Raw genomic sequence first — 13,964 nt, forward strand, 5'->3', positions numbered from 1 at the left:
AAAAAACCCTGCTACATATAGTGATAACATATATCTCATTGTTCTGTGAAGCATACTACTATTAATGAACCTTTTTGCGTGGAAATTCATCTGTGTTGGTAGCCAAATTACAGTCAATTGAACTTTTGATCTCAAAACGCTAGATTTTAGTCACTGAAATTTTCGGTTGCAGCACTACAACCTTCGTCAACAGAATAACCCGATCTCAATGTCGTGACCTTTCGGACACGTGACATCAAAATCGGGTCATCGACTTTTGGTAATTTATACCTTCCACTGTCTCTATTAAGGGATGGCTGGATGGATAAATCGACCAGACCGATAAGGGCCCCTGCACACAATTTTACGTCGGTGAAACGGAGAGATCTCTAATAACAAGATTTCTTGAACACCGGCGTCCCAGCTCTACAACATCGGAAGTTTCCCAACATATCCACATTGAATCATCAGACCATTTTGTGAACTTTGAAAATGTAGAAATTCTTGATAGGGATCCCCGATACTTCGAAAGGGGTGTCAAGGAGGCGATATATATCCGAGTTAACCAGCCATCCCTTAATAGAGACAGTGGAAGGTATAAATTACCAAAAGTCCATGACCCGATTTTGATGTCACGTGTCCGAAAGGTCACGACATTGAGATCGGGTTGTTCTGCTGACGAAGGTTATAGTGCTGCAACCGAAAATATCAGTGACTAAAATCTTGCGTGTTGAGATCAAAAGTTCAATTGACTGTAATTATTAATGAACCTGTTGTAAAACACGTGAGCATATTCAGTTCATATCTGGTTTTATATAATGTCTCGACAATTTTGGGACCAATCCTGAGGGGTGTAGCATGCTAGCAGGTAGCTCTGCATGGCAGGGCTGTGTGTTACCGGTGGGAGGCCGTGTAACGCCGGTAACACACAGCCCTGCCATGCAGAGCTAGCTAGCAGGGTACGTTCACCCATTCCGGACACCTGGTACCACCACTAACTATCAGTGGTTCAGCATGGTCCTACTTAAATTTGTAAATCACAAATGTCCCATAGACCTGGTAATGTATTACCTTGAATGAAAATGATTATTGGACCAGTTCAATGTCATATTAAATGCAAATAGGGACATTTGGGGTGGAGTTAGTGGACCTCGTGAACAAAGAGGGGCCCTTTGTACCGTACTAGTATCGGCTGGTACTGTAGTACAGTGTGAGCCTCGGAGAAGACATGTCCAAGATAGAGGAACTTTATCGACAACTCGTGCCGAGACGAAGGTGCGATACGTATGTCTATGAACGAACCGGACACACTATGCCATGGTTTACCCCAGCTAGGGTTCTCGATGCCCTTCAAACCTTTGAAGTGAGAGAAAGCGACATCTTCCTGATCACGCATCCAAAGTCTGGTAAGCCTTCATAGTTCAAACCAACATATGACGTCAGGATGGAAGGCCTGTAATGGCTGCCGTCCATCCTTTAATCCAACGTATGACGTCAGGATGATGCGCGTTGAACTGTTGTTGCTAACTTGACATGTTTACTTGTTGATACCACACACATTTAAGGTGACTTATTACTCTGATGTTCTCCTTAAATGTACCAGATTTTAGACGACTGATTTTTAAACCACTGTACAGAATATTTCACAGAGTTTACAATAGTCAAATACTGGAAGTATACTCAGTTCACTAGCAGCCATGTTTACACGTAGCTTAAAAATAGTATGGCTGCATCCATACACACCTCAGGAGGGGGAGAATAAAAAAAAGCGATCTCAGATTTTTTTGGAATGCCCCTATCAAACTCACGATGCGATCAAATCCTCCTTCCGACTCGTTTCAAATCTGATATCCCGCTCAAAGGAATCGGACAGAAATTACAGGTGGGTCGCACTATTTTGCGCAAGCATTTTTTAAAAGGTCATGAACTTTCACGTATGCCTATTGGGGAGGGTCACCAATGTTTGCACAACTATTAGAAGGTTCAATGCTTTGTCCACAATATCAAATCATAATTTATGGTACTCTATTGGGCAAACTATTGACATTTTCCCCCTATAAACAAACTATATCTCTACTTTTATAATAATAATAATAATAATTCATGTAAATGTTCTTTGCTTGAAGTGATAGGTAAAAAGTGCATGTGTGTATAAAAAATTGATTTTTTTTACTTCATCGATAATGTTGATTCACTAAACATGGTAGTCTATGAGAAAACTATGAACAATATTTTTCCAATACAAAACTGACAATATCTTTGCATTTATAGATGTTGTTCATTGATATAAATGTATTTGATTGGAACAGGATGGTTACAAGGGCATATGTGTCCAAGAAATTTGATTTTTGAATTTCATTTAAAATACTAATCATGGTAGGCCATGAGAAACTATGAATAAAGGTTTTACAATACTAAACTAGCTAAATCTGTGCTTTTATAAGTATTTGACAATTGATACAAATGCACTTTATTCAAATAGATTGTCTGAAAGTGCAGATGTGGACAACAAATATGATATTTGAATTTCACCAAGAAGTATTATTTTTCTTCTCATGGTAGTCTACTGGTAAACTGTCAAATATTTTCTCTGACAAAACTTGCTGTAAGTACATATGTATAAATGTAAGTGTTGTTAAATGTTGACTTTAAGGGTGTAATAAGTTTCTGAATGAACAACAACATAGCTCTCTGTACAATTATAAGCCAAACTATAAATGACAGTAAACCTTACAGCTATTGTCCCTTTTGCTATCATATAAGAAAGGTTTGGAAACAGGATGACTTCCCTCACCTGTCAGGAAACTGGGCACAACGTACTTGTATAAAAGGGACATTAGCTATACATTTTGGCTAATAATGCATGCTTTGCTCTGTGTATCGACTGCAATTTCTTGTTCTACTCCCAACAGCATGCTAAAATAATAAAGTAGAATAAATTTTATTTGGCAAATACTCTGTATTTGCATGCGTAAAGACCGTTATCATTGTTATCGATGACAAATGAATTCTAGTCCTGATTTGAATTCAATTTCAAACAATAACAGTGCTGACTGTACACATTTGGCTGTGTTGGACTTTGCATCACCCTTCAGGGAATAGAACAAGAAATTGCAGTGAGTATATGAAAAGAACCAAAAGAAATTAGCCGAACACTATAGCTTAAAAATATGACTACCCTTGCAACAGATATTTCATATCAATCAGAGACAGTTTTGTTTCGATCTCCCCTTTAAGTCCCCAAAGCCCTTCAAGTGCCCCAACCTACCCTTGATATTTTCAAGCCCCCCGTCAATTCTGCCCTCCAGAGGTGTTTTTTGAATGCAGCCTAAGGGTTTTGAATCACGGGGCAAGACGGCCGCAAACGGACCAGTACCTATAATCAGATGTGAACTAAATATGCTGTCGTGTTGTAGTACATGTGGTGCAAACAAGTGTCTGAAATTGAAACTTTCATTTTTCTCTCACATTATCCCATTTCATCTAATTTGTTATGTTGACAAACTCATATGATTACCATGAGCGAATTCGCTTAAATTTTGTGTGACGTGAGTTAATGCAGCTTGTCTGGTTTCGTACTTCATATAACAAGAAATGATCATATTATTTCTCATAAATCCAGGAGAATTACATTGTGTTTTACCTATTGTGATTTTCAGGGCTTATTTGCCAAATTAAATAGAGGTCAAGGGACAATTATTTCATCTAAGCTGTGTAATTGTTTGACTTAGGTGTATGTGAAGTGGTTGGCATACATGTCTCTATATCTCTCAGATGAACAAAATTCAATTAAAACACTGTCGTGCAAGACAATCACTACAAGTAATACTTCTGTGGAGCTTTCTTTACATGTAACATAGTTGTGATGTTTATGGTAGTGTACGCCTCAACATTTGAATCTTTAGTTACATTTGACTCAAACTTTCCTCAAGGAAACTTTCAATCATTCTCCAAATCAACAATGAAATTCAGGGGTCACCGTGCAAAGTTTGGTGCGATGGAAGCAATCTAATATTTGAAATTCAACATTACCTTCATGCCTGTGCTAACCCTTTGACACAACGTTGACTTTTTACTCCTTAAGCTTCAAAACGAGCAAGCATAAGCGATATATCAGAAGACAGGGCTCGAAATTAACTTTTTTCCCTGGTAGTCCCATTGGGCTACCATTTTCTGAAGTTGGTAGCCCAGTGACAAGGTCTGGTAGCCCATGCATGAATGAAGATTTTTTTGTAAAGGATTTTTATTTATATCTAGACAATGAAAGATTTATTTTGCATGATTCTATCCAGGAAGTGAATTTTCTAGTCATTTGACATCAATACCTGCAGATCATAGCCTTAGGAGAACGGTATAGCATGTGTAGTGGATAACGGTGACGCCTCAAAGTTTGACGACCAATTCACACATACGCAGAGCCTATACGCAAATTTTGATGTTCGCCATGACAACGAATATTCACTTAGCACGTGTAAACATAACATGGCTAAAGTTAGATTGGCTATGAATTTCAGGATGACAACTTGGTACAGTCATGTTCCTAATACTTTCGTGACAATGTCGGCTATATTTCTCCACCATAGTACACTATCATGGGATGATCTCGTACACTTCGGAAAGCGTAATTTGTGGATGGCCCGACAGCTTTTTCTTTCCAGTTTGAATAATTTTATGATTAAATAACTATGAAAATGAATTTCATTGGCCATCATTTCCCGAGCCTGTCATCCAAGTACATCATTTCAGATAATATTTTATTGAAAGTTTTGTCGCAACAAATTTGACTGTATTGTCGCCTTTAATTTGCATAACGAAGTCATAGTTTGGCCTTTCTGTGTACAGCTGGGTTGACTGTATGAGCGTCGCTGACATCTCTCAGCGATCAACATCATGTCGCCCACTAAGTAATTTCATGTCCCTGGCTTTGGTAGTCCGTGTGGGCTACCATTTCATGGGTTTTGGTAGTCTCAGAGAAAAGTTGGTAGTCTGTGGACGCGGGACTATCGCTAATTTCGAGCCCTGGAAGAGTATAGCAAAAACAATCGATATGTCAGAAGAGTATAGCAAAAAAAATTGATAGTCCGAATATCTGTCCCCATGGCGCATTCTACCTCCTTGACAATGTCATTTTTAATCTTCCTTGTCCAATTAAAGGTACAAATTGGACGAAGAAGATAATTGCAATGGTGATGAACAATGCAGATGAACAGTTGTATGAGACAGACACTCCATTAGTAGGAAGGCAAGATATCTTGAGGAGCATGACGATGAAAATAAGGAACCATCTTATAAGAAGCTAGAGAAGATTCAAGGTCAACGGTTCATTCCAACTCACCTGCCTCCATCTCTTCTGCCTCCACAAATGTTCGAAAAACCTGTGAAGGTAATTTGTATACTCGAATGATATTAAAATAAACAAAGCTTCATGATACCACTGCACTGCAAATTCGACAACAGGCAAAAATTGCACTTAGGCCTATTTACTTGTATTTCGTTATCCTCCGGGACAAGTGCGTGAAAAATCTTCCTATATACTCGTCTCGGACAATACCTACTCTGCACGATGCACATAAATCCCGGTATTTTGTGAATAACCTTATTATTATACACCTTTACCAACTTACCAACTTTACAAGAAAAAGGAGAAATTAAGGCGTTTTTTTGGATGCCCGTTGCGCACTGCACTGAGCGATTGCGAGCAGACTGGGACCACGTTTAGCGTGTCTGCTAAGCACCAGAACGAAATTTCAACCCGTGCTGCACAGTGCACAGTGGTAGAAATTGTAGGTCAGCAGCATAATTTCACTCAATTCACAGGTTTTGGACTGACCATGATTTACTGTGTGAAGTACTGAATGTTAAGAAGTATATATTTTTGTAAAAAATGTAAACCTTCTCTTGTTTTTCCTCGTGTTGACGTAAAGGTGTTTTAAGGTCGAAGGCCGACGTCAAATTGCATCAAATATTACCGATAAAAAGTTATAATAATAATAATATTTATTTCTTGAAAAAACGCTTTCCATGTAAACACATCTCAAAGCGCTGTACATAACGTGATAAAAGTGAAAAGACATTTAAAATTATTATAAAAAAAGTCATTCGGTGAATAAAAAAGTTTTAAGGTTTGATTTAAAAATGTTAAAATTCTCACTGCAACGGAGTAAAATAGGCAGCCTGTATTGTACTCCGCGTCAAAGTTATTGGACTCCGCGTCCTCTGATACTAAAACTTACTGTACGATGAAATTCCATAAGTTACAGACGCAGGTGTATAATAATGGTATTGTGTAATCTTCCCTGAGCATTAAGCTCTCCCCAATGCCAAAGTTTCTGATGTTAGCAAATTTACGAAGACCTTTTTTCTTACTGATTACCTATTTTGACACGCTTCTTTCTGTATTTAATTAAGGTAGTTTACGTCGTCCGAAATCCCAAAGATGTTGTCGTGTCGGATTTCCACCACTGTATATACGACCCTTATGAAGAACCATTCAAGTGGGAAGAATTTCTATCTGTGTTTCTTACTAACAAATATAAAAGTAGGTATAGACACTTTGTTTAGTATGCTTAGATCATACTTATTGCATACTATGACATATATAAGAATACATACCGCCATATAGGTAAGGTTGTAAAAATTAAGGAAACTATCTTGGAGTTCTGTCATGAAATTCTACGACTGAGATACGTCCCCACAATTATCTTTGAACTTTTGACAACCTAACAAGACTAATCAAGTCTGCAAATTTAATCCATTTCAGCAAAAAAAACCAGACTGAGCTAAAGTCAAGTGACGTTGACTTAACCGCCTACACAAAGTAAAAACCAAATCAACGTTGTACTGAGTAAGAGACGTCAGCGTGTAATCAAAATAATTAAACGCGTACATGTATGTATGCATGCATACACGCAAACAATAATATGTACATGTGTTTACATACATACATACATACATACATACATACATACATACATACATACATACATACATACATACATACATGCATGCATGCATGCAGGTAGGCAGGCAGGCAGGCAGGCAGGCGTCCATGTATGCAGGCATGTATGCACGTACATACGTATATATTTGTGTGACCATGCCCCTAACATGTTGTTCCCATGATGACAAAAGCAATATAAACTTATATTGTAAAAAATCCATTTCACCCGAAAGCGTACACTGGTGAGTGGGGAAGCCATGTTATTCCATGGTGGAAGAAACGTGATGACCCAAACATTCTTTTTATCAAATACGAAGATATGATTAAGGTGTGTACACGATCTCTTCATTTCTGTATTTTAACATGTGCATTTCTTGCAACAGTTGCACGTTGCAATGAAATAACACAACGCATGCGTTCATGTAGGTTTGGGTCACTGTTAGCGACTATCATGACTTTTTCCTTTTCACACGAACACAATTACGGAACTCGACGTCAAATGTTAGATGTGAGAAATTAAACTTATGGGTAAGCTTTCAGTGCATGTAGGCTACTAACGTTTACAGCTGTTAGCGGGACCGTACGAAGACAATAAACGGGGAGGTTGGAGAATACACGTACATGGCTAAGTATATAAGCCTATTATTAAACATCTTTGGTGATGAGAGAAAACAGTAGACCTAAATGTGTTTGTCCATCCAATTATCCCACCCAAAGTCTAGGATATGGCACATTGGTTGTGAAAATACATTAATACTAGTATTATGGGACTTAATCACTCATCAAACTTGACCTTGGGCAAACATTGACTGTCCTTTCTCTTGTATAATTTCTCTATTTGACACCAAAGCTTTTAAGGTCACATTTTTATATGAGAGTATAAAATCACTCTTTCGTTTTGGTCACGAGTGTTGTGCACTTATGACCTTCTTTGTTTACACGTCAGGATCTTGGCAGATGTGTCAGGAAAATTGCCTCTTTCCTGCAACAAGATCACCTGACCGAGGAACAAATAATGAAGACAGTGAAACTCTGCACTTTTGAGAACATGAAACAAAACCCTGTCGACCGTAAAGACCACCTTGTGTTGAATCTATGGAAAAGTGACGTTTCCAAAAACCCCTTTATCAGGAAAGGTAAACATGACTTTTGCAGCACAAGAGTAAAAATTTAGGCAAGACACTTTCCTTTGACTGTTTAAGCGGTGATGACACTACAGCATGCTATGTATTTGAAAAATGAAAGGAAATATGTCCGCATGGTTGCAAGTGTTCATAATTGTTTGTAGTATTTCTGCTAAACCGATACGACCAATCACGTAGTCCGACACATTTACGAAGGCAATGCAATCTTGCATTATGAAATAAGCAGTTTTGGAGTTTCAGGAAAAAAAATGACGATGGGGTAGGTGACTTTTTTTGGCGTTTTGAACAGGATTTTTATATCTTGTTTTCCCCCATACACAGGTAAAGTTGGCGGCTGGAAGGAGTATTTTACTGTAGCACAGAATGAAGAGTTCGATCAAGTTTACAAGAAGTGGATTGGAGACAGTGGACTTGAAATGGAATTTGAGCTTGAATAGTTATGCAATATTTTAGGAGTGATGTTTTCACAAAGATCTTGTTGGTTCAATTTACTTCGAAAGCTGGTGACTGAGCCACAATTTAATCTCCTTGTGTCAGTGCAAATACCACTGTCCCAGTTCTGGTATATAATAATACTCAGTAACTTCAACGAGCCAATAATTGTTTGTTGTAAATTAAAAGCATCCATTCTGAAAACTCTGTTTATTTTGTATGTTTGTGGGCCAGAAAGTTCCACGAGATCACATGATGAGTGAAATGTCATCGCTCACACAAGGAGATGTGTGGGACAATTATTGCAGAAACAAAACTACCAATGATAGCATATTTTCTAAAGGATGTAGCAAAAAGTAATAGTCTTTAAAGGCAGAGACCTTGCAGCCGGGGAACACGCTGGTATTCTCGATTTGTGTGATTTAAACCATTTGTCCGCCTTTTAAAGTTGTGCTCACTTAATTTGTTCAGAGACGAAGCTGATGCACATGCCAATTAAATGACACCAACAATCAATTGTCCAGTATTTTACATATTTGAATTTATGATTTGTAATGTTCCTGTGTACCAGTAGCGGTACCTTCCTTCATCTTAATGATCTTCACAAGCATTTACGTATCAGAAACCTGGAACCCACATATAGATAAGGACAAGTCTATCACTTCATGATAAGTCTTTTGCTTCGGATATGTCGATCGTCACAATTTGCTGATCATCTGTTGATTGTTTACATTTGTGAGTACTGGAATTTTTCTATTGTTTAAACCAGACACAGCAATTAGAAAAAGAATTCCCTGTGCTCAATTTTCGAAAGAGTTTGGGACATTTCACAACGGCACTCACGATTTGCTTGGCAGACACTAAACGGCGCACACACGCATGCGTGCAAACACACACACACACACCACACATGAAACACCTATTACCTGGTTATGAGGGCTATAGCGCCCGTGTATTACATCGAGGGGCCGTGCGTTATCAAAAACACAACGCCATTTCCCTAGCACAGGCGACCGTGCGCTTGGTAGTCTGCTAGATCGATTGATTTTGTGCTCGATCTATCGACCCTGCACTCATCTGCCCACCACTTTTTAAGTTGCAATGGCGGGCAGATCGAGCAGAAAATTGATCGATCTAGCAGACTACAAAGCACACGGCTGCCTGTCTCCCCGAGACCGTAGGCCGAGGGTTATAGCGATGTATTTCTGGTAACACATGGCCAAGAGGGATAATAAATGGAGAGCTATAGCCCGAATAAAGACCAGGTCTTAGGTGGTTTATAACACGCCACATGCTCGTGCTGTATTATATTATGGGTTTTAATGTGTTTTGTACGGTGGCCCATATGTGACAGGCATAAACTTATTTACACAGACAAAACTTTAGTTTTGGTGGACAAAACTTTAATTATGGGGGACATAACTCTAATTTTTGCGGACAAAACTCTAATTTGGGAGGACAAATCTCTGATTTCTACGGACACAATTCTAATTTGGGCAGACAAAACTTTAATTTAGACGGACACAATTCTAATTTGGGCCACCAGATCTCTATTTTCTACGGACACAATTCTTTTTTCAGCGGACAAAACTTTTATTTGGACGAACACATATTTAATTCTTATGGACACAAGTCTCATTTTGTACAGAGACAACTCTAATTTTCTTGGACACAATTTTAATTTCTTTAGATACAACTTTAATTGCTCCGGGACAAGTCTCATTTCAACGTAGGCAACTCCTATTTAATCAGCCTGCCCTCTAGTGTTCAATGTGACAACAAGCAACTTGCAAAGACAAAACTTTAACTTTCGAGGACAAAACTTTCTTTTCCCCACGGCAGATATTGAAGTATCCCACAATACTGTTTGTCCGCTAATGGCGCTGTGCTGCTGCGTTGGCAATGGAGACTTGTAGCGACTTTGCGGAGTATTGCGAAGACGACTTGATCTAGTAATTCTTTTATAGAGGATATAGGTACGACGAAATTGTGTTGTTACTGGCAAAATATTATGACATTCATATCAGTCCAAGAACTCTCATGAGGCGATTGGCACGGTTGAATTTACGGCGACGATCTGCTCATAACGATATCAATGTTGTGATAGACTCTATGGATGGCCCTGGCTGTGTAGGGCGGTATAGAACAGTGTGGCATTCCATTCAGTTGCGTGGCATACGTGTGCAAAGAAGTGTTGTTCAAGAAATGTTGAGGGAATCGGATCCGGAAGGCAGCGAATTACGGAGAGCGCACCGTCTTAAACGGGGGGAATATCTTTGGCCAGGGCCCAATTGTGTGTGGCACATCGATGGCTACGATATGCTAAAGCCCTTTGGGTTCCCTGCTACACGGGTATGTTGATGGATATAGCAGGAAGATTTTGTGGCTGTATGTAACCCGTTGTAATAATTTGCCAGACAATGTGGCCGTATACTATTTACATACTGTGTGTTAATTTGGAGGGTGCCCCATTGAGTTGGATACTGATTTGGGTACTGAAAACGGGACAGTGGTAGCAATTCAGTGCTTCTTTCGAGATGACTCAGATGCTCACAGACAGATATGTTACCTTTCAATGTAATCAAAGAATTGAGGCTTGGTGGTCGTTTCTTCGCAGAAATCGTTCATCGTGGTGGATCAACCTGTTCAAAGATTTGGAAGCACAGGGTATCTTTGACAGTAGTGATAGGCTGAATAAGGAATGCTATGGTTTTGTTTTGCCGGCCTCCTACAAGAAGACTTGGATCATGTGAAAGAACACTGGAACACACACTAGGTATATGACAGTCACGAAATGAGACTGTCTGTGGTAGACCTGATTCGTTGTACTTCATTCCAGAACACCATGGTGGCACAGACAATTTGATTCTGCCTGTTCCAGAGCAAGAAATAAACTATGCAGAAACACAAATCATTGAATCAGATCATACAAACGAATACCAGGATTACTTCAAGTATGTGCTTCAAAGTTGTCAACTGTCAGTACCAGAAAATTGGCGGAAAGCCAAAGCCCTGTATGAGAATTTACTTGTATGTGGAAGTGATGGCACATAATATGCATTAAGGAATGAATGCAGTGGAACAGTAAATTTTTGTTTTGTATCTTTAAAGCCCCATGAGATGCAGCTCAATAAAATTTGTGAATCAAATGTCGCCAATATTCTTGTCTCAGATATTTTTCTAATTAATAACATTGGCTGAAAGTATATCATAAAAATAGTTATTTGTGACAAAACAGCAAAGACAATAAATAGATATCAGTGTATTTGAAATTTCTCATCATTTTCTAAAACATCAAATATTGCAATGGAAGAAACAGTATGCAATGTCTTAATGGTGTTTAGTTCCAAGTGTTCTAGTGAATGGGATCACATTTTCTTCACAAAGATTCATATAGGTAAATACTCCATTATCTTTTAGAGTACGCGTTAAAAGGGGGAAAATATGCAAATTTCAGTACAGTGAAGAATGTTGGGTCAGTAATTCAAAACTGTTTGTCATTTTAGAATCCTTCATTCATGTCTCATGCTACATATGGCTGTCAGGAAGTCATTAGGCTTACAGGGGGAGTTTGAGTACATGTTAAAGCATACAAACATATTTCAGGCCCATTCATAAATTCATATATTATAGTATGTTTAGTCACCAATACCTGCATCCATACAGCCAGAACTCTTTGTTTTGAAAAGTAAACTTCAGATGCACCTATATCTTCATCTCAAAGTCTGATCCTTATGCTGATTTGGTGTAGAGGCCACTTAATTGTTACAAAATTTGCAATAGGGTATTTTGTAGAGAGTTTTGCAATGTGAAATATCCAATAACTCTCTTGGTGTTACTTCACATGTGGTTCTTTAATGTAACTTCATTCACATGCAAGCATGTATGGACAACGTATATGCTTAGTTTCTGAATAAAAAAACATTTATTTCAAAAAACAACAAGCATCCAACAGTAGACCAATCAATAGTTTTTGATCATTTTTTCACTATTCTTTGTACACACACATATTTGCCATAATGCAATTTATTTATTTATTTATTTATTTTATTTATTTATTTATTCGGAAGACCAACAGGAATAAAATCCCAATTACAGGCTCCGCTCGACATAAAAAGAAATACAAGCACAATCACACAAAATAAACAATAAATACAATATATACAATAAAAACAAACAATTGCGATTCACAAACGAGATCATGTATAAAAATAATTCTTTACACTAGTTTTAAAAAGACTAAATCCGTCAAAAATATCAATATTTGGATTATATTTTGCAATTTCGTTAAAAGTGGACAGAGCACGAGGAATGAAAGAGTACTTGCGAACATTAATTCTGGTTGCTGGTACCCGAAACGGACAGTTAAACCTTAAAGTTCGTTGAACATTCAGTGGGATTTGTGTTAAATAAGAACTGTTAACCACAGAATGAATACATTTGTATAAAAAACAGAGATCAGAAACTTTCCTACGATTAAAAAGGGGAGGTAGTTTGAAAAATGTGCATAATTTTCTATACTCTGAAGAACAGTATGGTATGTTTTGTTTAAAGCATAAGTATCTGATAAATTTCTCTTGAACACGTTCAACTTTATCAACTAGGTTCTTTTGCCATGGATTCCATATAACAGAACAAAACTCGAGGCAGCTCCGTACCAAAGAAATGTACAACGCCTTCACCGACTTTACATTATGGAAATCTTGACAATTTCGTTTTAAGAAACCTAGATTGCGCATTGCTTTCTTGACGACAGTATCAATGTGCTCGGAAAAATCCATGGAGCCACAAAGTATGACACCAAGGTCCTTGATTGACGTAAAACGTGTGATTGGAGTTGTATTAATTGAGTAATTGAAAAGAATCACCTTAGTCTTATTAGTGAAACTAATGAAGCCACATTTGTCAATATTTAACTTAAGCTTCCATGTTAAACACCAACAAACAACCCTGTCAAGATCATCTTGCAACAATGTGCAATCAGAAATTGACTGGATAGTTTTATAAAGCTTCGAATCATCTGCATATAAAATAACATTTGATGACCGAGCACATGTTGACAAATCATTTACGTATAAAATAAAAAGCAGGGGACCAATAATAGAACCCTGGGGTACACCAGATACAACTGGGCACCATTTGGAAAAACTTCCCTCAATGACAGTTCTCTGGGAGCGATCAGACAGATACGACTCAAGCCACTTAATGCAATTTCCGGTATAACCGAAAGAAGAAAGTTTGTGAATAAGTAGTTTATGAGAAATGGAATCGAAAGCTTTACTGAAGTCAAGATAAATTGAATCAGTTTGTAATTTATTGTTGAACGCTGTTGAAATAAAGTCTGTGTAAGTGGCTAGATTCGTCTCGACGCTTCTCCCAAGAACAAAACCGTGTTGATCATCAGAGATAACGTTAGCAACATGGCCATATAAACTCTTAAAAACGATCTTCTCGAAGACTTTACTGAA

At 38.0% G+C, this 13,964-nt stretch overlaps 1 protein-coding gene across 1 annotated transcript; it reads left to right on the forward strand.

Annotated features, from left to right (window-relative positions):
• Nucleotides 1-1,188: 1,188 nt before the first annotated feature.
• Nucleotides 1,189-9,012, forward strand: LOC139145264 (sulfotransferase 1B1-like). The gene is made up of 6 exons (XM_070716308.1): nt 1,189-1,385; nt 5,134-5,362; nt 6,388-6,517; nt 7,153-7,247; nt 7,866-8,055; nt 8,386-9,012. Exons 2-6 carry the CDS (start codon nt 5,342-5,344, stop codon nt 8,499-8,501), a joined length of 552 nt encoding a protein of 183 aa, XP_070572409.1. The 5' UTR covers nt 1,189-1,385; nt 5,134-5,341; the 3' UTR covers nt 8,502-9,012.
• The last annotated feature ends 4,952 nt before the right edge of the window (nt 9,013-13,964 follow it).

The sequence above is a fragment of the Ptychodera flava genome, chromosome 12 (genome assembly GCF_041260155.1).
Source record: "Ptychodera flava strain L36383 chromosome 12, AS_Pfla_20210202, whole genome shotgun sequence".
Lineage (NCBI taxonomy): Eukaryota > Metazoa > Hemichordata > Enteropneusta > Ptychoderidae > Ptychodera > Ptychodera flava.